Source organism: Vidua macroura, chromosome 15, assembly GCF_024509145.1.
Source record: "Vidua macroura isolate BioBank_ID:100142 chromosome 15, ASM2450914v1, whole genome shotgun sequence".
NCBI lineage: Eukaryota > Metazoa > Chordata > Aves > Passeriformes > Viduidae > Vidua > Vidua macroura.
In genome coordinates, this window is record NC_071585.1 from 2,088,919 (window position 1) to 2,116,489 (window position 27,571).

The following is a 27,571-nucleotide window of genomic DNA, read 5'->3' on the forward strand; positions in this document are numbered from 1 at the left end:
TATGGGCTTGTTTTTGAGCACTTAATTGTTTTCTTACCTTGAGCTTGTTAAGAGCTGGATTTCTTGTGATTGTACTCTGAGCATTTTTATATTATTTCAACATGTATATTGTACCACTTCCATTTTTAAAAAATACCTTGTGTTACTGTTTCATTGTGCTCTCCAGGTACTTACAGAGAAGAAAAACCAGCCTGTGATCAATTGAAGAGGCAGATTTTTCCTTTCCCCTGGAGCTTTCCCTGAATTCACGTTCACGCCCTCACCTTCGTAAAGCTGCTGGAGCACAGCGGTTTCCAGGCTAATGGACAAAGTGGTTCTTTAGCCACAAAATTAAATAGGGAAGAAAGATGTTGACTACAAAATAAATCCAAATAACGAATAGTACTTGAGGGGTTGTAGGAGTACTTTGGTCACAACTCACGGGTTTCAGGAGGGCACCAGTACAGGGACCTCTCCTCATCCAGCACAAGGTGGCAATGTTGGACCAGAGGAACAGCACAGCCTTGCACATCGGCTGCAGGGCCTTTTTACCAGAATCTTCTAACGAGCCTCACAGCCAGCGAGAGCCCAGAGTTTTGAATATTTTAGCGATGGTGACACCTGCGTTGTGCTGAGGAGAGCGGCCTCGGGCTTGGCGGGGCTGGCTGCCCGTGCGCGTGCCCTGGGACACAGAGAACAGCGTGGGGACCGGAGGATACAGTGGCTATCCCGGACACCCTGGATACCCCGGGCACGCCCCGCAGCGGCGGCGCCGCTCCCCGGAAGCGGCTGAGGGGAGCCGCGAACCCGCGGTCCCGGGCCCCGCGCTCCTCCCGGGGGGCGTGGCCCCCGCCCCGCCCCGCCCCGCGCGCCTTCCCATGCTGCCCCGCGGGAGCGCGGACAATGAGCGGGGCGCGGGCGGCGGGCTGGCGGCGCGCGGTGCAGCGGCGCTCTCGCGAGAGCACGGTGAGCGGCCCCCACCTCTCGCGAGAGCCGTACCGGCTGCGCCTCCTCCCCGTCCCCATCCCACACCCCACATCCCTCACGGCGGGCGGGGCGGGCGGTCCCGGCCAGCGGCGGGAGCGGCGCGCACTCACCGGCGATACCGGAGCCGAGCGGGGCGGCCGCCGCCGGGCACGTGAGCAGGCGGGCAGCGGGCGGGCGTGCTCTCGCGAGCGCGGCGAAGCGCGCGCGGGGCTCGCGCAGCCGCCTCAATCCCTCTTTCCCTCCCTCGGTCCCGCCGTCCGTCCGTCCGTTCCCTTCCCCCGCCGCTGGCGCCGCACCGAGCGGGAGGCGCCGCCGCCGCGTTCCGTCCCCGCCGGCCCGCAGGTAGGAGCGGCGCCGCGCCCCCGGCCCGCCGCCATCTCGGGGTCCGGCGGCGGCCGCCCCGCCGTGAGGGGTGGGGGGCGAGGCGGGAGCGCGCGGCGGGGGGGGGCGCGGGCCGGCGCGCGGCGGTCACGCGCAGGCCCGGCCCGGCCGGTGCCGCGGCCCCCGGGGCGCCCCCGCCCGCCGCCAGCCGGAACTGCGGGCGCGCCGGGCCCGAACAAAGCCCCGACCCCCCCCCCCGCCTCCGCCGCTCCCCGGTCCCGGGGACAGCGGCCCCCGCTCGACCCCTCGGCGCTGCGGCCGTGACCCAGCTCCACCGCGCTTCCTGCCGCCTGGAGCTCTCCCCGGCCTACGCTGCTGGCGCCAGCCGCGGCCTCGCAGGCGGCCTTGTTCCTCCCTCCTTCCTTAACTCTCTGAAGGCCGTTGGAGTCTAAAACTGCTGGTTTTGATGCCCATCTGGCCTTAGGAATTAATGAAGTGAGCAACAAGAATCCTGACAGTGCAGGCAGCCGTTTGACCTCTCTTTCTACTCAGTTTCACTTTCATATAATTTAGGCTGTGCTTACAAATCAAGCTGCAGGGATGTTTTTTTTTTCTTCCTGTGGTGGATTGATAACATTCCGTTTCTTTAATGTACACACTCTGCTTCCAGAGTCAGAGTAATGCGATATAAAGTTCGCCTGTTCTGAAAACAACCAGAAGTTGAAAAGAACTTTCTAGGCGCCTGAAAAACTGCTTTGTTAAATGATAAATGAGGCATTTACACTGTTGAAAGAAAGCTGAACCATCCCTCAGATTCCAAAAGTCTGCCTGTTTTTCTTTCCACGATGCAGACCATTGGGAAAAAAGTATCTGATAGGGGTTCAAGCTGCTGAACAATCTTTATTCTTTTTACTCAGCCTTAAAGTCTTCAGGGTTTTTAAACTGTAGGTGGTCCTGACTTCCTGGAGTCAGATAAGTAGGGACTAGTTCTGATCAAAAATGTAAGTTTCTTAAAGCAGTCTGCGTAGTTTTCGTGGGGAGAAGAAAAGGGTGCATTTTCAGAATCTTCATTACAAAGAATCTGTTGATCCAGTGATTTAATCTTCTTATATTTTGAAACATTAATGTTTTAAGTTTTCAATGTGCTAAAATGGTAAATTATTTTTATAAATTGTAGTGGAACATACTAACATTTTTATTATGTTCCCAAGAAATTAGTGTACTTCTGTCTTGAATTTTGTCAAAAAAACTTTCCAAAATGATTCATTACTGAATTCTGAATGAAGATACTGGCACTCAAACCTTGGATGTGTTTGTGAAGTGACAAGCTGGTGTTTGTACTTCTGCATGGTGCACTTGGTGTTACATACATCCTGGAACTAAATGATGGGAAAAGAACCCCAGAGAAACTCCTAAATGTGTCCTTAAAATGTGGATATCCATGTTCCTACAGATAAAAACTGAAAATCAATTAAAGAGGGGGAAGAAGAGTCAGTGTTTGGGGCTCCAGACTCAAGTTTCATATAGCTGTTATATTATAGCCATTTGGTTTATGCAGGACTGCAGTTAAATAAAAACACTCATTAATTGGGTGAGAAATCAGGAAAAGCTGTGTACTGCCCTTTGCTGTGACTTGCACATGTCTCTGCTGAGATATTTGGTGAATACAAAGGTATTTTATAATGTAATACTCAACAGGCTTCTGGGTGGCTCAGCAAATGTGGGGGAGAAGCAGAATCTGTTGCAAGCAGAGCTGCAATGAAATTATTTCCATTCGGTTTGTTAATTTATGAGTGGTTTTTTTCAATGTTGCTTCCTTTCTTCATCAGCTCTGAGTCAACAAGTCTTGAAAACAAAAGCAAATACTTCACTATATTTCTGAACTCATTTAGTTTATGAGGGTTTAAGTACCATATTGTGCAGTCATAATTTCAACAAAAGGGTTTTTTTTTTTGAGCACTGAACCAATGAAGCAGTTCTTTGATTTTTCTCTGCAGCTAGCATACTTCTTGCAACCTCAAGCAGGATTTCAGCTGGGAAAGACCAGGATTTTATCCCAGCCCTGCAAATGCCAGGAGGCAGATGGAAATTCAGGTTACCAGATCAGAACACAGACCTGTTCTGTGTGAGGTTTTTCTTTGGGTTTGTTTTTTTTTGGTTTGTTTTTTTTTTTATGGTAAAAATTGGTCCGTGAATTGTTCTGGGGTTGGTGTCTGAGGGGCTGTTGGTCCCCACACCTGCTGGGAATGAAGGAGGATTGTGTCCTTGTTGTGCATGAGGACACAGTTGTGTTGCCAGAGTTTGCCAGTGAAATCCCACAGCATTCCACAGAGACTCTGGTTTTGGCAGAGCCCCTCTGTTAGTGGCTCCATGGAGCTTTTTGGAGCTGCAGGAGCCTGTGTGCATCTGTCTTACTGGAGAGTGGTGCCTCTGAAGATGTCAGTGGGATTGAAAGCAGTAGAAAGGAATGGCTCGAAGCCATATATGTGTTTGTGGTGTGGTCACCACAGTGGCAACAGTTACCTGTGGTTTCTGGGTGTTACTTCTTTCCCTTTCAAAAAATACATGGGTTTTGCCTTTTTCTCTACTGTTCTTGAATCTTCTTTTTTCTACTTCTGTTTCTGCAAAGGAATAAATGTACCTCTTACAAAAGAGGGCTGGTTGAATATATTAAATTATATAATGAGAAGAAATAGGAAACCAGCCTCTTTTGTGTTCCTTTTTGCATTCAGGTGTTGAAAACTGTAAGTTCTTTTAAGATTCTTGATTGCTAAATCAGTCATTTTAATTCCCCATTTGTAAATATGCCTGTTCAGATGTCACACTTCCTTGTTCTGAAGCAATCCTCTGTTACAGTCACTTCAACTCTCAGATTATTTTGTGTTCCTCTGATCAAGAAGTCCCTGGGATGAAGATAAACATAATCCTAAGAACTGAAACTCCTCCAGTTGTTGTGCCTGAAGCAGACTGGTTAATCCGTGCCCAGAAAAAGCACGAGTCTTGTGTGCCAGGTGCTCCTGAAGTTTCATGAAGGGCATGACCTTTGAGGTGGCTTCAACAAGATGAGTGCTTTTCTTGCATGTGGAACAGCTATATTAAATAACCACTCTGAGTATTGGGAGCTGAAATGAGCGAGAATCTGCATTTATTTAAGGCAGCTGGGCAATGTCTCCTTTGCCTTTGGACAATACAGTGACCTTTTCTGTATTGTCCAAAAGTTAATCCCTTGGATTTGAAATGCATTGTACTTGATCATTCAGCAACTAGATAACATCTGCTTCTAATTTACTTGCAAGTTCTTGTTTTTGCTACCATTAATTCTCTGAGCAGCATGGGGGGGCTGTGGGTCCAAATTCCAGATCTCTTCCTTCAATAGCCCTTTTTGCCATGATGTGCTGGAGCTAGTTTTGCCAAGGAGCAGAAGAATTCTCCCATGGCAGAAGGGATTGCCACACAGAGTATGATGTGTAAGAGAGGAGGAAGACCTATAGATGTTTATCCAAAGAGCAGACTCCCAAAAACTTCTGTGTTACTTTTTTCCCAAGGGTGTATGGTTTGCAAAAGCATTGTGTTGTTACAAAATGAGGGTGTGCTTTTCAGCTTGTGGATAATTTCATGTTTTTACCAGAACTTAATTTATTTATTTTAATTCAACGTGTTTTGAAATGAAAGTGAAACTGACTAGAAAGTGAAAACAGTTACTTTTCATTTTTAAGTCTTTTCCCTGTAAATAGTGGAAGAGAAATGGGTAAAAGATGTGTTGTTCTAAGAACAAGATTAACATTAAAATTACAGTAACTATGCATAGGTTAAACCCCTCTGAGAGTGGCAGAAGGAATAGGGAGCTGGGGACTTTTCAGCCTATTTGTGTTCCATAAAAGGTGACAAGCTGAGGTTGTGTTCAGCATGATCAATATATTCCAAAAATTCACTGAATTAAACTTGGTTTTCAGGTCAAACTTAATATTGGAGCAAGAGTTCATAAGCTTTATTGAAAAGATATGTTCAGATTTATACTAAGAGAAAAACCTTCTATAGTGTTGGAAAATCAGCCTCATTTTGGGCTCTGATAACTCTGTAGGATTCAAATTCCTTATTTTTGTTGCCTGCCTTTATAGAAAACTCTTTTGCAACTTGTAGATACAAATTGTTTTCACTGTCTGCATTTGTCTGGAAATCTAATAACATTTTGACCTTCAACTTATTTCAAGATTGCTTAATATTATATATTTTCAAATCTTAATATGGCCAAATTTCTGTCCACAGATCTTAAAAAAAGGTGTATCTGAAAGCCTGTCTGTTCAGAGTAGCTGAAGTTACATGGAGAACAAGTAGTATAACACTTTCAACTAACTCATGTCTGGCTCTCGAGGCAGCTCTGTTCAATCCTACCCCGTCTTGTTGCTGTGACTCAGTTGATGGCACCCTCTCTCAAAAGCTGGCCCTGCTCCATGGGAACCTGTCTCTATCAGATACTGGCATGGAATCGTCGGCACAGGAAGCGCTGCCTTAGGATCACGTTAAACCTGACCCTGTGGAAGTTAAACATCTTTGGTGTGAGGGTAGAGCTCTTCCCCCACCTCTTTCTGTTATATTAAAGGACAGGGCTCGTTAGGAGTAGAGTGCAGCAGCCATTACAAGATGAGTGGTGTGATAAATAGTAGTTTTTTGGTGATATTCAAACTTATTAAGTACTCAAGTACCTAATTGGATGTAGGGCATTTCCTGACTAGCACCAATTGCTGAGGTGTACTGTCTTCATCATACACTTGTCTTACACTGTCCCACTTCATGCCTTTCCATAAGATTGTCCCTCTCTATGTCTGTCTTGGTTTTTCTCCCATCTTTCCTATTTTTATTTTCCCTTTGCCCCTTCTCTGGGTGTTTGCAGCTGCAGGAGCTGGGTGTCATTCTGTAAAGCTCTGGTGTGGGGTCTCAGCATGGCACCATTGGGTCCTGCAGCTCTGGTCCTGCCAGGCCGGGGTGCCATGGGGTTTGTTCCCTGCTAATCTCTGCAGCAGCACACAATGAACTGCCAGTTGACAGCTGTGACGAGAGGATTAGGGAGCATTTGTTCAAATAAAGGGTGTTTTTGAAAAGTGGAGAACTTTCCTGATTTAGTGGAAACTTGAATAGTGTGTGTCCTTGCACTAACAGCAGGACACAAGCAAGCCTGTCCTGATCACAGGAGTATCTGTGGAATTGCTGCTGGGTCAGGCTCAGAAAGCCCTCTGGAATACCTGATTTTATGAAGAACCCAGTAAGTTCAGCTTCAAACCCTTCTGAAAGTGTGTGAATGAACTAGGAGGAAATTTAGGTGTAAAAATTGAATGCATAAAGATTAGCTTGTAAAATTGTCATAAAAGTACTTTGAAGAATACTGAATGAATGTAAGATAAAAGCATGGTACCCAGGTGAATATTAGAGTACCTCTCTGTTTGAACTCAAGAGACTCTTGATTTTTACAATATAGCTCTTCAGTGCTTTCTGTTCAGGTGTCCTCCAGTGTGGCCCCCTTCTCTGGGACATCTCCCTTAGAATTCACCTGGTATGCTCCCCCTGTGTTCTTGTGTTACTGTTTTCCTCTGAAGCTTTCTGCAGTGTTTTTCTGTCTTCTGCCTCAGAACTTTCAAACTTATTTTCATCCCCATGTTTCTCAATCTCTTATTCTTAACAAATGTCACACACAGTTAAGCTTCCTTTTAGTGACTCGAGTGTATTTGAATCTTAAAAATGTAGCTGAAATGACTTTAGATGCATTGATAACAGATCAAGCAAATTGTAGCAGATTGTAGAAAGGAATATAAATTGGATTGAATAAAGGAGTATAAATTGTAGCAAAATGTATAAAGGAGTTATTTTGCAGAGGTAAAGTTTTGTGTATTTTTCAGGGAATCTTTTTTTTTTTTTTTTTTTTTTTACATAAATGCTGCTATAGAGGAAAAAAAACCAAGTGCTTTTCAGTTTTGTGCACTGTTGGAACAGGCGGGGTATTAAGCAGGCAGTGGGGCTAGAGACCTCTAACCTTGACCTTTTTCCTTCTCCTTCCAGTACAAGAGCCATTGCCCTCTGCAGAGCTGGTCTCTTGAAGGAAAAGTCCTTGCTTTCATTTTGTCTTTTCCATTCCTCCCCAAATGTACCTGTTCTCTTGGGAGCTGACTTCGTTTGCAGCTGTGCAGTTTGTGCCTGTTTCTTTTCCCAGTGATTCTGTGTTTGATGTGCTCCTCGGTGGCAGTGCTGGAGAAGCAGAACTGCTCTGCCCACGCTGGAAAGGGCTTTGGGGACCCAAGAGCAGATTATTCCTGCTGGAATATTTTCAGTGTTGAATTGCTTTAAACTTTGTGTATCTGTCCCAAGGCTGGAGGAGGATGGGGTGAAGTGTTACAGTTATTTCTGCTCTGCCCTAAAAGAACATTTTATGAAATTTATTCATTGCAGCGTGCTGTGGATTTTGATAGACTGTTTAGTTAAAACCTTGTGTAAACGCAGTTGAACCAAATATTTGAGTGCTAGATTAGTACTTTAATGGGACACTAAAGAGTCACTTCTCTCTTGTGAGCAGTGTTTTAGGATCTTTAACTCCCACACGTGGTCACGGTGCCAGTGCCAGCCCCAGGCAGGCAGTGCCACTGGGATGTGGTGCCATCTCCTGACTCACTGGGGTCTCTTCCTGCAGGAGCAGGGTTTTCCTTGGGTCTCCCATCCCAGCACTAAGCCTGACCTTGCTTAGTTTGAGGTCTGAGAGTACAGGCTGATGTCACAGCTGCCATGTAACAGAGTAAAGAATCCCTTCAGAAAGGCTGTTAGCAGTGTGACTGCAATTGGAACAAGAGGTCTTGTTTACTTCCTGAAAAATGTAAAACTTGTTTTTCTTGTTCACATCTGTCTTCACATCAGTAATTGGAATTTTACTGCATAAAGACTGACTATTATGTTTGGTCTTAATAACAGATCTTATAGCAGAAACTTTTTGCCCAGACTTCAGTTACTTTTAACTTCCTTTCGTCCTGTTCTATGGTGGTAGAGGTTTCATTTTCAAATATGTGTTATATGCCAAAGTCATCTTGGATTCTATGGGCCTAAGTTTTTTGTGTTCTTCTCACAGACATAGTACAGTAATGTAGGGTATGAACAAAGCCATTAACCAGAGATCAAGGCTTACATGTCAGTAAACTTTATAGATGCTTTCAGACATCGCAAACTTCTGAAATTCACTTTTCTTCAGTGTGAAAGTAGCTTTTTGTGGAAGAAGAGTAGTATGTATAGGAAACACTACTGTGTTTTTATCTGCAATAATATATGTAGGTTCTGGGTAACTCTTGAATCTGTTATGTGATAAAAGCCTTGTAAGATTGAGATCTTTAATGTTTTTTTAGCTCAACATGATGCATAAGTTTAAAACTGCATCTGTTTAAAGGGATTTATGACTAAAACTGCTTGTTTTTCTACAGAATTGTCTGGTGTTTCTCAGCTTGAAGAAGATCTGCAGTCATTATTGATCCTCTTTCTTGGCGTTACCATTTTTGAAGTGAAGTTTGCCTAGCTTTCTAGTGTGAGCTCTCTTTGCAGCCATCTTAAAAAAAAAAAACTAAACCAAAAGAATTTTTTTGATCCATAAAGTAGACAAGCTCTAGTTCTACAATGTCCAAGTCATTCCAGCAGTCATCTCTGAGTAGGGATTCACAAGGTCATGGGCGTGACCTCTCTGCAGGAATAGGCCTTCTTGCTGCTGCTACCCAGTCTTTAAATATGCCAGCATCTCTTGGAAGGATGAACCAGGGTACTGCACGCCTTGCTAGCTTAATGAATCTTGGAATGAGTTCTTCATTGAACCAACAAGGATCTCATAGTGCACTGTCTTCTGGTAGTACCTCTTCCCATAATTTGCAGTCTATATTTAACATTGGAAGTAGAGGTCCGCTCCCTTTGTCTTCTCAGCACCGTGGAGATGCAGACCAGGCCACAAACATTTTGGCCAGCTTTGGTCTGTCTGCTAGAGACTTAGATGAACTGAGTCGCTATCCCGAGGACAAGATCACTCCTGAAAACTTGCCTCAGATCCTTCTACAACTTAAAAGGAGGAGAGCTGAAGAAGGTTATGGTAGAGATGGCAGATCATCCACACGGGAACCACCATACAGAGTACCTAGGGATGATTGGGAAGAAAAAAGGCATTTTAGAAGAGATAGCTTTGATGATCGTGGTCCTAGTCTCAACCCAGTGGTTGACTATGACCATGGAAGTCGTTCTCAAGAATCTGGTTATTATGACAGAATGGATTATGAAGATGACAGATTGAGAGATGGAGAAAGGTGTAGGGATGAATCTTTTTATGGTGAGACTTCGCATAACTATCATAAATTTGACAGTGAGTATGACAGAATGGGTCGTGGTCCTGGTCCCGAGAGATCTCTCTTTGAGAAAAAGAGAGGTGCTCCTCCAAATAGCAATATTGAAGACTTCCATGGATTCTTACCGAAGGGTTATCCCCATCTGTGCTCTATATGTGATATGCCAGTTCATTCTAATAAGGTGAGTTATGCACCAGATACTTCTATTTTCCTTTACGTTGTAGTATCTGTTCTGTTTTTTACCTATTTCTTTAATTATTTCTATGGCCTGGTTGCTTTTGAAATGATCTGAAAGTTGGTTTGAGAGTGAAAAAGGCACTTGGTTTATTTGCAAGGTAATTGTTGACAAACATTGTAAACCAGGGCTTTACATTAATGTATTTTATTTGCCCAGATTGCTTAACTTCAAGTCAAACAGCTATCATCTACTGGGATATCTTGTTTATATTTTACATCTACATGTTCTCTTAACCACAAACATCTGGCATTCAAGCAGTTTTGGGTGGGTTTTGGTATTTTTTTGTTGGTTTGGGGTTTTTTTGCAGTGTATCTACTGTGCCATTCTGGAAGCTAGTTTCAGCTCTCCTCCACATCTGTCTTGATTGCTGATTTATATGTAGTTAAGATGCATTCTTGCACAGTTCTGCTTTTTCCCTGTCCAGAGGGAAAGAGTTAATGTAGAGCCCTGGAACTTATTTGCAAAAGTAAAAACCACGTTTTAGATTAGCTCATTCTTGCCTTTTTAATTTCACTTTAACACTCTATCTCATACTATGGCTGAAATTTGTCGTCATTTTTCTCCTTTTTTCACAACTTTCTTAGAACACTTCAGACTCACTTTTTATTGTCACATGTTGCATCTATCCCTGTAGACTCTCCGAGCAATCAGTCTGCTGTTGCAGTATCCTGCTCTGTGTTCCTAGTAGTGTTCTTTACTTGGCTCACAAGTAGAGTGGATCTTCGGGTGTGTTCGGTGATGCTGAAACTTCCCTCTTAGTTATCCACACCTAGTGCAGCTCTGCAAAGGGAGCAGGTTACTCAACATGATTCAGATGGTGTTTTCAGAGCCTTCTCACTTTCACCTTTTCCAATGTACTCATCTTGCTGATTTCCAGTATACTAGGCAATTTAATTGGCTAATTGGCTAATACAGTGCCCCTCTTGTCATAATTAGTGGCTAATTAGCTTGAAGGCCTTCAATTGAAAACATAATAAGTGCTATTACTGTAAAATTGATACAATGTGGAATTGCTGTTACTAACCATTTCTTTACAGTTACCTCTCAAAAAGTGCTGTTCTGTACATCTGATCTTTTTGAAACACAAGAATTATTCTGTCCCTGCAAAGAAAGGATCAAACCACTTCTAGAGCACACATTGTATGGCTCCACCTGATCTGACAGTTTATGAACTTGTGTTGCTTTAATTACTTTTGATATAAAATACAGTAATCCAGGTTTCTTGTCTCCTGTATTTGACGTTTATTTTCACTAAAGTTTTAAGTGTTAACAGTTTAGCTGCCATGCTCAGTTCTGTAAAAGGACTTCATTTGGTTAGATTGAACATACTAACTTCTGAGGCCCTTGAAGATGGCAACCAGTAATCCTGTAAGTAGGGGTCTTTTTAGCTCTTTATTTTAAAAGCTCATGGCTCTTAGTGTGCTTTGGAGTGCAGATCTAATGAAAGGATATCCTCATGGAAATACCTTTCCAGGTATGAGAAATACCAAATTCTTTTAACAGCATAACCTAAGTGGCTGACCTCTTCTGTAACTTTTTTTTTTTAGGAACATACTTTGACTTTAAAACTGCTAGTACGCAGTAAAATATTTGTGATTGGATCATCTGGTTCTTATGACCCAAGTTGGGGCTTTATTTCTGATTTCAGAAATCATGTCACCACAAGAATTTTTCTCTTTCTCTCCTTCTTTCCTCTGCTTTGCATACCCAACCATTACAGAATTCCTTATTTTGTGTCTTCCACAAAATCAAATCAAGTAAAACATAACTTTTAAAGTAATCTGATCTGAACAGAAATTTATGGAAAGCAGAAAGGGAATGCTTTTCATAGCTGGGACTACGTAAATTTATTACTTTAGTAACAAAATATCATTTTCCCCACCTCCAGCAAAAAATATCAGCGATTTTTAAAAGTGTTTGATCAAGCCATGTGTAATTTAAATGCAAGCAAGGTGTTAGGCATCCTTAGTGTAACTTAAATTGGCAGAGTAGTCTTCTGGTGGTTTTTTTTTAGTGATGTTCTTAATTGCTTCTTTAATTTGATGTGTGTATATTTTAAGACCGAGTTTATTTTCTGTCTGTGAAGTAAATTGTGCCCCAGTTACTTCAGGCATTTTGTCAGTCCTGATCCCTTTATCAGGGAGTGAGGTGTTTAGATGTGGAGGGATTGTTTTCCTGCCAGAGACAAAGGCTGATGCAACCCGAGCAGATGAATTTGGAGGTGAAACGCATGAACCTGGTACATCTCAGAGGGAGAACCTGGCTGTGGCCCTGGGAGAGGGCTGGCTAAAATTAGGTGCTCAAGTGTGGCCTCATTTTCTGAGGAACAGCGTGTCCTCTGGCTTGCATCGACCGAGCCAAAGGGGAATCTGGGTTTTCAGAAACTCAGTTCAGGTTTTCTCTTGCTTAACTTTGGGCCTTTGTGTTAACGAGTTCCTGTAAATGCAAATAATCTGGTGCCCCAAAACCCTGGGGAAGGGATGCTTCCAAAGGGGTGCAGGCAGCAAAGAGAGTCCAGATTAAGAATTGTGTAATTAAAAAATTAATGTAGATGAACTACCATTGTTCCCTGGGGGAGAAGAAAAATCTGAAGTTACAATCGCATCCCCCTTTTTTGCCAATTTAGAAGCATTTGAATGAGAATTAAATCTGAATTTTGCCTGTAGTTTGCAGATAACTTCTACATCAGTTTTGTGTTGAGACAGATTGAAAGCATGTTATGGCTGGTGGAACTAGCTACTGAGGCTTTACTGACTGTGCCCCCAAATTTAGAAGGATTTGGGGTTTAAAGGACTATTTTTTAGAGTGTAATATTAACACTTGTTAGCAGGTGTTGAACTGAAGAAAATGCATATTGAATGGTGGATAGATTTTTTTTTTCTGGTGGGTATTTTTCATCCTAATTGCCAGCCTATTTATAGTTGCAGAGCCTACATCTTGTGCAGTTAACAAGAAAAAGTGGCGCTCTCATTTTACATCTTGATAAAAGGGATGACTTCATCTTGTTCCATGTCAGGAGCATCATGGAGTAATATTGTAGTACTTTGAGAGACTTTAAACTGAGATTTTTCTCCTTTGTAGGAAGTGCAGGGTAGGCATTTAACATATGGAAATGCTGCAGTGAGCCTTGGGAATGTCTCATTGTATCCAGGATGGCTGTAGTGTGGCAGGGACCAAAAATCTGGAAAGATCAGGGGATTAGTCAATAAATCCTTTGTGGGTGCTGAGTAGAAACAGACATGTAAGAAGAGCCACATAAAGCAGTTGCCAGTGCACTTTGTTTTCATAGTTGAAAACGTGGCTGGTAAGAAAAGACCTTCAGTTGGAGAAAACCTTCAGCCCCAAGGTTCTTGAATGACTTTCCCCCCCGTTTATCTCTGCTAGTGCTTTTCTTCCCTGAGGAGCAGCAGAGTGAAGGTCAGACTGTGGCTCCCAGATGTGCAGCAGGGAAACTCCAGAGCTTCTGTCACTTCACAAATGTGAATAAAGCACAGATTTGTGCTCTTACTTTTAAGAATATAAAGATACAGAGATCAGGCACTAAAATAAGTAACTCCCTATGTAGTTAAAACGGTCTGCAGAGAAGAAGTAGAAATCCCTCATTCCTTTCTAGTGCTAAAACCAGAACCAGGAGGAGTTTTACCGATGATTTGGTTCAATTTCATTATTTCTCCTTTGTACCATCTTGGTTTAGATCTGCTTTTTTCATTTATTATTCCCCTCGAGTGGTCATATATTTTACCTGTATACTTGTAGTTTGTCCTAGCTATGCACTTAGGTTTCTTTTAGTCTTTCCTTTCTGAATTCCGTGCAATTTCTTGGCCTCTTTATGGTTCTAAAATTGGAGTGTTTACTTCATATTAATCTGTAGAAATCTGAGGAATGAAGCAGAGTAGAGGAAATTCTACAATGCCTGAAGACATACCAACAGCCTTCAGGTCCAAAGGCTGCCATGGCCCTCTGTGCCTGGGCTGGAGTTTTCCAGGGAGCTTTGCACTCTGAGGCAGGAGCAGCCCTGTTCCCATCAGACACCTTTTCAGCCAGGTTAGCAGGGAAGAGGTAGGTCCAGTGTCAGTGTCTCCTCAAAGCACCACCAGCAGATTCCATTCTCTATGGATCTGCAAAACTCCAGCTTAGCAGAGAAGACACTGCTGTAGGCCATGACTTTGTGGGAAGGACTCCCATGTGTGGCTGCTAATTGTGCCTTGTTTACTTTGCTGCAGGAGTGGAACCATCACATCAATGGAGCGACTCACAGCCGCCGCTGTCAGCTGCTGCTCGAAATGTATGAACTGGAAGTACAGTAACTGGGGAGGAGGGCTCAGCGTGGGACAGCACTCGGGCACAGCCTGCCATTCTTGGGTGTCCTGTGCAGGGCCAGGAGTTGGACTGGATGATCCTTGTGGGTCCTTTCCAGCTCAAGATGTTCCCTGATTCTAAATAACAGTTGCACAAAGCAGGTTTAGAAAACTTACTAGAAAACTGCCTTCTAGGGAATAAAAGCAACTTGGAGCATCTTCAGGACAAAAGGGGATCCTAGCTTTGGAATCCTACTGATGTATATGTAACAGCTGGAACTTAGCAGTTGAGAATCTGTTGTAATTGTAGTTACTGATACCAACTTGTACATTTTTGTTGTAAAACCAGCAGTTCTGCAAACAGAGTAGGGAGTTTGTCCTGACGAGCTGCATTTTTGTCAGTGCTGCTCATGGCTCTGGCACTGGGCCTGGAGTGCTGCCTGTGTTGCAGCTGTCTTACACCTCCAGGTATCGCTGCTTGTGTACACAGCTAAGGGAGATTGCATGTTTCTTACTTTTTCTTTTAATTTTGTTTCTTTTAAGATACCCAGAATGGAATCCTGACAGTGATTCAGGACATGGAATGTAAGTAGTAATTAATTTTGAAGTATTTATAATTGTTTATTTGAAGCAGAGGGAGTTCCAAACATTTTATGTGCCACAACACACTTCCTTTGGTTTAGATGGATTCCTCCCTTTGGTTTCCAGCTGAAGGGCAGCAGTAAAAGTAGCCTGAGTTGTCTGCATAGAAGCTCTGCAGAAATTAGGGTATTTTGTTAATTAAAGATTCACAGTTTCTTGCCTTAAAATGAGTGTGTTTTCTCTTTCTAGGGGTGATCCCTTTATGTTGCAGCAATCTACAAACCCTGCACCGGGAATTTTGGGACCACCACCACCTCCATTCCACCTTGGAGGACCTCCTGTTGGGCCCAGAGGTAACCTCAGCAGGCACCTACCTTCACCAGGCTTAGTTTCTTGCTAGGTTTTTTTTTTTTTTTTTTTTTTTACTCTTGATTTGTTACCAGTGTTTTAAAAGAACAAAGGAGAATGCTTTTCTCAGCACGAGAACTGAAATACTTTGGCAGTGGTGGGACTAAAGACTGGTACTGAGTTCCCACACTTCACCTTTTTGCCAGCTGCCAGCTCCCTATGGCTGGTGATTTTTAACTGAGATTAATCTACATGTGTTGAGCAGTTGGATTTTTTTTTTCCTATGTAGGAGATTTTTCTATCTGTCTTCTGAGTAGCTACATGTTGGTGGAGTTTTCTGGTAAGAATTCAGTGTCCTAAGTGTTTTTTCCCCTTATTTTCAAGTGAAATCGAGAAATAAATGGGAATAGAAGTGGAAAGATGGATGATGCAAGCCTATTCCTCTCAGGAAAGCAGGCTAAGAATCAGATTCTTGCCTGGTGCTCTTAGTTCCTACCTTTTAGATAGTTCAAATTACTAAAATAGCAAAACTAATGAATTGAGCTGGATATCCTGACAGAGTACAAGTATTTTAGACACTTTTTAGATTATAGATGCATTCATACTTTATTACATTAAAATAACACTGTTAATTTTTCAAAATATCTCAGATTTCACTATAGGCCAAACTATTTGAAAGGGGTTTTGTTTATGTTTGGGTTTTATTTTTTCAATGGGTATTGTGATTAAATTGGTGGTGTTTTAGAACCTAAATCCTCAATTGTATAAAGAGTGTCTCAGATAAAGACATTTCACATCCTTTGTGTACAGAGAAGTTTTCCTCTGGCAAATCTTGTTTAAAACAGGTGATTTTTTTTTCCAGTGGGCTGTACTTACTCTGCTGTTCTTGAACAGCAATAAATGCAGCTCTTTCTCTAATGCTATAATGAAGAGAAGGAGCAGGAATGAGGACCCTGAGTTACAAGAGTTCTGAAATAAATAAAAAGCCTTTTCAGAGTACAATGAAATAATTAGTTTTCAGAACTTGATCTCACTCTGGTATTACAAGTGACATATCTTTCAAGAACTCATGATGAGACATGTTAATCCCAGTCTTACAGGTTGAACTAAGCTTGTTCATTCCCTTAATTTCTTAAAGGAGCTGGAAATGGAAATATGCAAGGACCCAGACACATGCAGAAGGGCAGAGTGGTTAGTATTGAAATTCTTCTTTTTTTAACTCCCATTTTTGTTGTATAATTTTTCTGTGTTTTCTTAAGGTGTGGATTTTGTTAGTTTGTTTAATGAATTGATTGTCTTTAGAAGTGAGATTTTGCAATTTGTATAAGTACTGAAGCTTTGGCATGAGATTGGGAGTTTGTTGTGTTGAGTACTCTACAGAATATTTATTCCGAAACTGTACAGAACTTCTTTAAACATTCTCTTCATGATGAAGCTGTGGGAAGTGAACTTAGGGAAAGGCAGCTTTGGCATGGCAGGCATCTTGCTCTGGAAATCCATAGAAATTCTGTGCCTTTTCTGGATGCATCTTGTTGTGGTCACTAGTGAAGATAGATAAAAATAGTTTTAAAAAATTTAAACAGTTACACCAGTAGAGCAAAGCCTTGGCAGACTTTAGGTTTTGCTGGTACTCAGGTTTTTTCATGCTGTTTGCACATGCTTTGTCTTCAACAGGAAACAAGCAGAGTTGTGCACATCATGGATTTCCAGAGGGGAAAGAACCTGAGATATCAGCTGCTTCAGCTCGTTGAGCCCTTTGGGATAATCACAAATCACCTGATTCTAAACAAAATCAATGAGGTAAGGTTGGGTCCCAGGGCACTGCTGGTGGGGCTGGCTGGTGTCTCTGGTGAGCTTCATGTCACTGTCTGAGCTTTGTTTTTGAGAAGGACTTGCTCAGCCACCCAATGAGATGCCACATCTGTCATGAGGGACATGTGGGAAAGGAGGAGTGTGGTTCCAGAAATGCTGCACTACTGCATTTTCACTTAAATATTGAAAAATCCTCCTGGTTGGTTGTTCATTGCTTTCTCAACAACACCACATTCTGCTCTTGTTTGAAAACAATCTGAAAACTTACTTGATTTTAGTTCGTATTATGGAGTGTTTCTTATTTTGAAGTGTGAAAAAAAGCAATACCATAGAAGTGAAAAAAACAGTAAGCAATTGAATGTTTTGAATCCAAATCTAGGTGGAATGTAAACAAAAAAATAGTTCTGTTTGGGCACCTAAGTAAAGTATCTGCCAAGTTCTGCAGGTCAGTTCACATCATAACCAAAAAGCAGTTTTCATTTCTGATCCAGTTATTTTTAAAAGGAAGCCTGGAAGAGCTTGGAAATTTGAAACAAAATTAGATTGCTGAAAGAGCAGCACTTAATTTGATATTTATGATTTTAGGCATTTATTGAAATGTCAACCACTGAAGATGCCCAGGCTGCAGTGGAATATTATTCAACAACACCTGCCCTGGTGTTTGGTAAACCAGTCAGAGTCCACTTGTCACAGAAATACAAGAGAATAAAGGTAAAATACTTCTGCTTTTTTTTAGCGTTGCCTTATTTTAATCTGGGGCAGTCAGTGTGACGAGGCTGCTGCATTTAAGTTATTCCTAATTTCTGAACTTCCCAGTGCATCAGATTAATCAAGGTTCAGTCACCCATGTATATTTTATATATAGGTCTTAAAAAATGTCTTTCCCTTTTCATCTTAGAAACCTGAGGGTAAACCTGACCAAAAGACTGAGCCACCAAAACCAGAGCTTGGTCGTGTGATCCACCTGAGCAACTTGCCCCACTCGGGCTACTCGGACAACGCCGTGCTCAAACTGGCTGAGCCCTACGGGAAGATCAAGAACTACATCCTCATGAGAATGAAAAGCCAGGTGACTGCAGGGGAGCCCCTGGGGCAGGGCTTCAAGGGGGTTTTAACTGGGAAGAAATTACACCTTCAGCTGGGGCATGTGTGGACTTTGTGCTCTGGCAAAGTTTGGAAATGATCCAGGGTCTGTCTAGGTTGGGGGTTTGCTTTGGAGCTTCCTGTGAAGCTTCCTTGATGCTTCCTGTGTCCCTGGAATATGAGCTGATTTAAAAACAGAAAAAAAAGGTATTTTAGCATGGAGGTTTAATTATTTGATTATGCAGATTCCATGGAGCCTTGGGATTGTTTTCTTAGGGCTGAAAAACCATTACCTATGAAACATAAATATATTCCACTGTTACATGTTCCTTTTATTTACCCTTTATTTTTCATTGTTTAAAACTAAACAAAAGCAGTCCTGTGCTTTTCTAGCTTGGAAGAGAAAGGTTTGAAGACTGACCATTGCATGTGTATAGTGAAATGCTTTGGATATGCATGGACAAGATTTCTAGAAATATACAGGAGTTTAAACTATTTAGCTCTAATTTTTTTTAAGCTTTACTGTCCCAGTTCATTGCTCCCTTGAGTTAAAAAAGGAAGTTCCACTGCTTTTACAAAGAGGTGGGTGTCTGAATCCCCTAATGCCACACTTGAGAAGTGAAAAATTACTAAACTATTGTGTGACCCCCTAGGAAGTCCTCCCTGACCTTACTTCACTGGAAAAACAAAATCCCTTTGCTGTCTAAGTTGGCTGCTGAAGCAGCTTTCAGTTTTTTGGCAAGGATACTCCAACCCAGATGTGTTTGTTTAAAGCTCATTCAGCAGCCTCGTGAGATCTCCTCACAAAGCTGGAGGAGCAGCAATTGCTGCCTTTCTGTTTCAGCCTTCTCTCAAAAACCAAAAATAAAATACGGAGGTAGTCACACAGCTCCCCTGAAATTCCCAGGTACATAAATACTAAATAAAGAGTTTTGTTGTCCTGATAAGTTTTTATGTAAATCATATTTTACTTTATGGTGACTTTTTTGGCAGACTATTCCAATGCCTGTTTAATTTCAGAACTGTCCCTGGGACAGATGTTCTGAATGGGAAAGCTGGGGTTTGCAGAGCACTTGGGTAAATGTTAAAGTGTTTGGTGAGGATGGATATAATTGAACCTCGTAGTTTTGTTTCAGTATTTGGAAATGCTGTGTTTTAAGTTAAATCACTTTGCCTGGGAACGTGTTGTGTGTTTCAGAGTCTTTTTTAATGTGTGTTTTAATCTTTTCAGGCCTTTATTGAGATGGAGACCAGAGAAGATGCTTTGGCCATGGTTGAGCATTGTGCCAACAAAGCACTTTGGTTCCAAGGCAGATGTGTGAAAGTGGATTTATCTGAAAAGTACAAGAAACTGGTGTTAAGGGTAAGGACTTTTTTAATTGTAGCTGAAGACATAAAGGGAAGTAGATGGCAGCTATTGCTTATTGAAAACTCAGTGTTGCATGTAAAATTGAACAGTTAGCTTTAATATCTCTGGCTCCTCAAGTGCAGTTACTTGGCATGAGTGTGGTGTTATGAGGACAAGTTAAAGGATATTCCTTCCAGATTAAACAACCCAAGCAGTTACTAAAATTCAGATTTTAGAGTAAATTATGTAGATTTTAATTAAAATTACTCCATTTAGAACATTCTCTAATGTGGGATCCTTTTTTTTCCCCTTCATCTATGAAAATAAAGAAGGTTTGTGAAAACTTAAAATGTATCAGAACTGCACCTCTGCCTTTGCAGCTGATATAAAGGAGGGAAAGGCTGACTAAAGGGAGTTTTTTACATAACACCAGGGTAATATTCATGCAGTTGTAGATGTTTCTTCATCAGACTGGGGCAGTAGGTAGAAAACCAAGAGGAGGTCAGCTGGTCAGAGCATGGTGCTGATAATGCCAAGGTTGTGGGTTCCACCCTTTAGGACCATTCACTGAAGAGCTGGACTTGATGATCCTTATGGGTCCCTTCCAACTCAGAATATTATGTGATGATAATAAAGTTCTGTGATAATAAAAGCAGGAGAAATCTGAACTGTCAGGCTGTCTCCTAGAAACATCAGCTTTGTTGTGGAGCATGAACAAATCTTACTGTTGCACATGCTAGTGCAGCAAAATGAGCACTTAGTGGCAATTTGAATAGATTGAATCACTTGAATACAAGTGACATTTCCTGTTCAGTAATTGATAAACAGGTGAAGTGATGGGAGTCTGCTAAAGGTTTTCCACTAATGATGGAGAAAAGGACAGCTGGGGACTGATCTATGCCAATGCCTGCACTACATGCTGTTGGTTCATAAACAAACCAGGAATTACATGTGAATTTTCTGGAGCAGGATATCCCATTTGTTTTGTATTGAATAATTACTCTGAATAAAGGCAGGGGATTTCTAGGTTGGTCTGGACCTGTCTGACATGAAATAAAAGTTTACTGATCAGTTGGTGGGTGGCATGGACTGAGTTCCTGAGGGTTAATGTAGCTGGAAGCACTTGGCTGGATTGGATTCTGGTCTGAATTAATGTAGCAGTTGGTAAGTCATAGTCTGCTGTGACTCACAGATTTTTTTTTTATTTTAGATTCCCAACAAAGGAGTTGAACTGCTGAAAAAGGATAAAACCAGGTAATTTCCTGTTGTTAAAGCATGTTGTTTAAAGGAAATATGAAAATACCTTATTCAGAGTATAGAAACAATACAAAAGAGTCAGGCAAGCTTTGAGATCAAATGGTTGGTGGTTGTGCCCAGAGATTAACTGTTTCAAATATGCTACCCACCCTCTTCCTCTAATGATGGAGATTTCACAGTTTCTTCAGGCTTCTCAGGAAATCCTTTGCAGTCCCTAATTAGCCTTGCCTTCCTGCAATTTAAACCCACAAGCAGTTGTCCTGTCTTGTAAGGATAATTTCTCCTTGAAGCAGCCTTTTGTATGTTTGAAGAATGATGTCCTTCAGGGTTTCCCTCAGCCTTCCATTTTCTGAACTGAAACACAATAGTTTCCAGGCTTGTCTAAAGAAATATGATCTTCTTCTTTAGTAATTTCTGGGCTCTCTCCAGGTTTGCAAGCAGCAATCTTCTTTGTTCTTTACAGAAAGAGAACATATTCCCCAGACAGCAAAGATTCTCCCAGTGATAAGAAGTCCAAAACAGAACCTGCTCAGAAACCTGAAAGTGGCAATGCAGAAGAAAAGGCTAAAGAGGAGAAACAGGAGGATACTGCTGAGCCTTCAAGTGCCAAAAGTGGGGAACAGACAGAGCAAGATGAGCCCAGTTTACTCCTGGAGTCTGAAGATGAGCTGCTGGTGGATGAGGAGGAGGCAGCAGCACTGTTGGAAAGTGGCAGCTCAGCAGGAGAGGATACAGATGTTGCCAATTTAGCTGATGTGGCTACTGAGGAAAAAAAGGACACACCTGATGATGCGACTGTAAAAACTGAGGGGAATGTTGCAGCCACTCCAGCAGCCAAGAAAAAGCTTAAAAAGGTAACTCACACTGTGAGATGGGGAAAGCCCAGTCTAACTTAGGTAGCACACCATGTGCATTCTGTTGCAGACCTTGCTCTGTGGGTCTTTAAAACACCTGTCTAGAGAGAAACAGGTGTTAAAGCACCTGTGAAGAAAATGGAAGATCTCACTGGATGTAACTTGCACATGGATTCAGTTAAAAATCCCTGATTCTGTTTTGACAGAAGCTTTAATTTGTGGGCTTCTACCCTTGTTGCTTGCCTTTGCTTGCTTTTCTCTTCACCCTTTTTTTGACTAATACTTAGCCAGGAACTGTGTTCTCCCGAGCAGTTTCTCAGCAAGCTGTCTATAGTTACCCTTGAGCCTCAAAATTATGTTCAAAAAATAATGTACTGAGGGCTTGAGGCTAATCTGAGCTTGGACAGAATTAGATGTACAGCTACACCTTACACTGAGGGGCAGGTAGGGCCATCTGCAGTTAGCCAGGGTCCCTTTCCCACTGGGGAAAGACAAGAATTGGTTTCAAGATGTTTCCAGTCAGAGGCTACTTGGTGTGAATTCCTTTTTTCTCAACACATCATCCCACACTCTCATGGGTTTTATGTCCTACCTGCTTTGTTAATCATACTCAGTTCTGTTGTGTGCAAAGTTTTAGTAATTTGTTGACTTGGAATGTTGTTTTGCAAGAAAGTCATGTTCCTAATTAATTAATGATATGTACATCAATCTCAGTTTTGGGGGATCTTTGTCAGGAACCTGGTTAATGGTGCTGAGATGGATACTGACCATGCAAATGGCATTTCCCAGTTTTCTTATTGTTCCTTATTAGCATGTGGGCATTGGCTGTGATAAACTGCTTCAGAGCCAAACTTCATTCCTTGAAGACCCACATTCACAAAGCTAATGCTGCCTCAGTCCTACTCAGAGATGCTGTTAAGTATGTGGAATAATGGTATCTCCATATCAGCAGGAGCATTTTCAAAAATTCAGAATTTAGACAATCCCGCTTCTAATGAAACCTGAATTTTGAGAGGCCGTCACAGTTTGGGTGGTTGGTGGGTTTGGGTTGGGTTTTGTTTGGTTTTGTTTGTGTTTTAGTGGTTGTTTTAATGTGGATGCTCTAAGCTTTCTACTGGTTGAAAAGAGCTTTTCATTTTTTTTGATGAACGTTCATACCCTTAGTGGGGCAGAATACTTCTGCTAAGGTTTTGCCTTCTATTCAGGCCATGAATTCAAGGATCTTACAGGACTCTGAAATAAAAACAAAATTTGTGCACTCCAAATCACTTAAGGTACTCATTTAAAGTTAAAAGTTAAAAAGAACTTCCATCTTGAGAATTTAAGTGGTTTTGGCTCTGTTCTTAAGTTGAAATTGTGTTGCTGTGGTGAAACAGGGCCACTCCTCATGCAAAAAAAAAAAAAAAAAAAAATCATTGTGAAAGGGATTCCTTGATTCTGGGGCAGTGGGGTACAAAAGGAGCTGGTTAAATCTTGAGTAACAGTTTGAGCGAGGCAGCTCTTGTAGGAGGAGTTTGGAGAATCTATTTGTGTTGTGAAGCTCAGGAGGGTTTGAGGGGAGCACTCAGGCTGAGCTGACACGGCCCCGTTGTCCCCGCAGCGCTACGTGGGCGGCTTCCCGCGCAGCATGGAGGGCTTCGTCACCCTGGACGAGGTGGGCGACGAGGAGGACTCCGACCACCAGAAGCTCCGCAAGTCCGGGCTGGCAGCCAAGGCTGCGGGCAAGAGTGAGGACAGCCTGGCAGAGATCAAGGTGGACAAGATTGAGGAGCCAGAGCAGGAGAGTGAAACGCTAGAAAATGGAACAAAAAGCGAAGAGAATGCCAAGGCTGAAAGTGTTGAAGCTTCTGATGCTACAACAGCACAGGATACTGAGAAAAACACCCAGGAAAACACAGACCCCCAGGGCGAGCAGGAAACAAAGAGTGTTCTGGAGAAACCTCTTGTTCCAGATGAGTTTAGGATTGGGCCATACCAGCCAAACATTCCTGTTGGTAAGGCTGTTTCCATTTATTTTCCAAAATGTCTCTGTGCATTGCAGTAGCATTTCTCATTTCATCTGACTTTTATTTTTGGCAATACGTTGCCCCATAGCTTTTCATTTTAGGGCTTTCGTCTCCTCCCCCTTTTTCACTCCTGCCCTAAACCCTGTATTTTCTTCCTTTTTTCCTTATTTTCATAGCGTTTTTCATAACCCTTTCCTTAGGCAGAAATTGACAGAGGTATCTTATAGCAACACAAATTCAATTGCTAGCACAAAGCACAACAGTGGTAATAGTTCAAAGTCATATTAAATACTCCAAAACTGATTACAAAACGTTGTGAGTTCTTGAAGGACCCAAAAAAATGGACCCTTAATCTGAAAGGTTGATTTTTAAATTAAAAAAAAAAAAAAAAAGCCTGCACATATTTAGTTACTACTAGGCCCCTGCTTGACTAAACTAAAACAGACTTTTAAAGATAAAGCAGCTTTTAATGTAAAGTGAATTATGGTTTTAAGATTTAGCTGAAATGACATATGACATTAAAAGAAATGATGTAGAGTAGATCTCTTAGTTTATTTTGTGGTGTTTACTCCTCTAGGTGTGAATTATGTGGTACCCAAAACAGGGTTTTATTGCAAATTGTGTTCCCTGTTCTACACAAATGAAGATGTTGCAAAAAAGACCCATTGCAGCAGCCTTCCTCATTATCAAAAGTTGAAGGTAAGGCAAAAACTTGTTCATTTTAAATGGCTTGATTCTTTCTGGGGAATAGAGCTCAACAAGACCGGACTGAGAATAAAAATACCTTTCAGGCAGTGGAAATTGGCTTACTCAGTAACTTATAACTCTAGATAGATCTCTCCAAAACTTCATCTTGTGAAAACAATATGCAGAATACACAATTTAAAGAGTGGCTCCAGCATTTTTTTATCTTGTAAATTTGGATTAAAGAGGGAATTCCAATTGGAATAAGGCCAGGCTTCAAAGTAGTGATGCAGAGTAAATACAGATGGCCCAGATCCCTTCCAGTTGTCCCTTTGAGAGTGTTTTCAACCAGTCAACAAAGCTTAAGATGAAGTTTTTATATGTTTAAAAAAGCAAAAACCTTTGCAACTTCTGATTTTGTGAGCATTTTTTCCATTTTCTACGTGGATGAGGTATCACATGATTGCATGGCATGAGTGACAATGCTGCTGCTGTAACCTCATACTGTGAGCTGCAAATATGACCTCGAGGAAAGGGCAATCCCAAAGGAATTCTGATAGTCCTACAGTGTCACATTAATGCATTTCAGGGCAGTTGATCCCTGAGCTGAAAGCAAACCCCAGGGGCTCTACAGAGAAGGAGAATGTGGCACCTCATAATTCAAACATTCACCTTATTGCAGTAACAGGGAACCCCTAAATAAACAGAGGGCCCAGGAAGGCAGATGGCATAAAAATTGTCATCAAACAACACTGTGAAGGAGTAGATCAGAAAATCAGTTCCCATGCCAGGATCTTGTAGGAAGAAAATCCACCTCATCCATCACCATAGTGTTTTTTTCTTTTTTTGCTTTTTGTTTTTTTTTTTCCATTGAGGTACCTGCTTATGGGACATTAAAGCCTTGATGTAAAAAAGGGGGGAATGCCAATTTTTGAGCTTTATTACTTGAATGAAACATGATTTGCTTTGCTTTTTCCATGGCAAAAATGATCAGTGAGCTGCTTGTGTGTGATCGTGTGACTGTGGTGGGGTTTGGAATTGGGGAGGGAAGAGGGAATGCAGCTTCTGTTTCACAGTGGCACTTGCTTGGAGATGGAAGTCTCCTTTGCTTGGAGAGCTGGGAAAATGAAATAGGTGAATTGATGTTGCTGCCAAATGTCATCAAAGTGGTACCAAATTCCTCAGACTTCCAAATTAACCCTTCTCCAGGGAGGGGAGATACTGTGTCCGTGCCTCTGTAGAGAGCAGATTCCACCCAGGTAAGTGGCTCGGTCATGTCACAAGTCCATGACAAAAGGGGAAGGAATTCCCTTGGTTTGCCAAGGAGAGCTCCACTCCAGGGCAGGGAGAAGTGCCAGCCTTGTTAGTTATGACCTTTGCCATTGCAATTGATGCTCACAGATTTTAAACTGGAAAATTGGATTTATGTTTCCCTTCTTTATGTTGTGCCTGTGAAAAACTCTTTAAATATATCCCCATTGTAACTGCTTTCTTTCAACAGAAAATTCTGGATAAAATGGCAGAAGACTTCAGGCAAAAGAAAGAAGGTTAAAAAGAAGGAAGGATGTAAGGAAAACATGGCTTTGTTTTTAATGTTAATCTTTTTTAAAAGCAGTACAAGTAGTAGATGGAAATACTGTATTCTTTTTTGTTTTAGTGAGATACAGTAGGCATTATAGGTCTGTTCATGTGTTAAATGTTGTAGCAAAAAGCATATGCAGTTAAGTTAATGACAACAGTTTGTTCTTAATGTGAGAATGGCAACAACTTTTCATTTGACACTTCAAGCTATTACAGAAAAAGAAATCTTGCACCCTTGTGGAAAGCTTATCTATGAGAAGAAAACTGCGTTTAAATGAAACTTACTACTTTAAAGCTTCAGAAATTGTCTTTCAATTCCACTCTGAATAAAAAATGAAAAGTAATACTGTATTTTTATTTTATCTAGAACATTCCGTATTTTGGTCTGAGCCTAGCAGCTGTTTAATTTTTAGTGTAAGGCTGTCATTGCATTTCACTTTGGAAAAGTCGTTAAATGTAAGTTGCATTTTTAAATGTTGAATTGCAGTTTCTTTTAATGTCACTGCTGTTATCTATAGCAAATAGGAAAATTAGTGATTAGTCAGCTTTACAACTTTGTGATTTTTTTTTTCCTAAGCTCTTGCTAGACTTTCCTATTCAGCTATTCCGTGTATTTTTAGTGAGAAGTAAATGCCCATTCTCTGACCAGTATTATTTCCTTGAGCTCTTCCTGCTTTTACTTGAATCTCGTCGCTGTCGTACATCTCTGGTATATCAAAAGCAGCATTGGAGTCCTAAAAGGGACAAAGGTATCTTTATATTCTTCACATGGAGGTTTTCATACCTGCATTTTAACATCATTTTTTGTTAAAACCTGGTTTTGTCAAGACTCTTTAGAACTGTGCACTTAATGTACCTGCACATGTGAGATGTGAACAGGAATTTGCATGTGTAACCTGTGTTTATCTGTAGTTTTTGTTATTTACTGCTTATTTGTGACTTCAGGTTACTAAAGTGATTCCCAATAAACAAAGCTAGACCACAGTGATTTGTTATAGATGTTTGGCATGTTAACCAGTGTGTCTGCTGAACTCTTTATCCTGTGTCACGTCACCACACCAAAACTTGAGCTCTTTTTAAAATGTGCATGTTTTTAACACCTTTGCTTCAGCAGCTTCCTGCATAACTCTTCTTTCTCTTCCCTAAACCCTCTTGCATTTCCAAACAAATTAAAATATCACTTGATAAAACCCTGGTAGGTAAATTCTGCTGACACTTTTATTTCTGGAGTTTTGGGGTGTTCTCATCAAAGCTGAAGCCACATCCCATTCATGCAGACAAAACAGACTGGGGCCCATTCTTCCAGCCTGAGCCTCCACCAGGGAGGATCTGGGACTCGGAAGGGGTTTGGCATGCTGGAGGCTGTGTTGATGAAATTAAAATGTCCTTCCTTAAGCAGACACACCCAGCAGACACAGGACTTGGTTGTGTGCAAGGTCAAGCCTCGAGATCTTGTTTTTCCAGCTGTGACTTTGTGTTGCACCCTCACCTGGGGGGGTGCAGTCCCTCACAGAGCTTGAGCCATCTCCAGCGAGGGCAGCAGGTTCTGTGAGGGGCCTGGAGAGGGGAGAAGTGCTGAGGAGCAGCTCCAGTGCAGGGTTTGTTGAAATAGCACATCCAATTTAAAAGTTTTACCATGCAGTGACTCATCCCTGTACAGAGAGCAGTTACTGCTCTGTACACGACACTCATTAGTATGCAAAGTGATGTTTGGGTTTGTAGGAAATGGATTAAATGTCAGGCACTGATAGACTCTTAAAGCTTTGAGGCCCCTGAAAGAAATCACAGGCACCAGCAGCTCTGCACTTAGGAGCAGAACTAAGTCAAGGATGGGCTTGGAGT

General features: G+C 41.8%; 1 protein-coding gene across 5 annotated transcripts; it reads left to right on the forward strand.

Annotated features, from left to right (window-relative positions):
• The first annotated feature begins 867 nt into the window (after nucleotides 1-867).
• MATR3 (matrin 3) lies at nucleotides 868-26,713 on the forward strand. 5 transcript variants are annotated; one of them, XM_053990766.1, is made up of 15 exons: nucleotides 921-945; nucleotides 8,739-9,819; nucleotides 14,100-14,161; nucleotides 14,718-14,759; nucleotides 15,006-15,109; nucleotides 16,243-16,295; nucleotides 16,779-16,904; nucleotides 17,502-17,627; nucleotides 17,815-17,985; nucleotides 19,231-19,362; nucleotides 20,558-20,601; nucleotides 21,068-21,458; nucleotides 23,059-23,452; nucleotides 24,042-24,163; nucleotides 25,650-26,713. In XM_053990766.1, exons 2-15 carry the CDS (start codon nucleotides 8,929-8,931, stop codon nucleotides 25,698-25,700), a joined length of 2,709 nt encoding a protein of 902 aa, XP_053846741.1. In that variant the 5' UTR covers nucleotides 921-945; nucleotides 8,739-8,928; the 3' UTR covers nucleotides 25,701-26,713. The 5 variants fall into 5 exon arrangements, with proteins under 5 accessions (XP_053846743.1, XP_053846741.1, XP_053846744.1 ...); XM_053990765.1 differs by lacking the exon at nucleotides 921-945 and adding an exon at nucleotides 1,093-1,308; XM_053990768.1 differs by lacking the exon at nucleotides 8,739-9,819 and having other exon boundaries at nucleotides 868-945.
• Nucleotides 26,714-27,571: the final 858 nt, after the last annotated feature.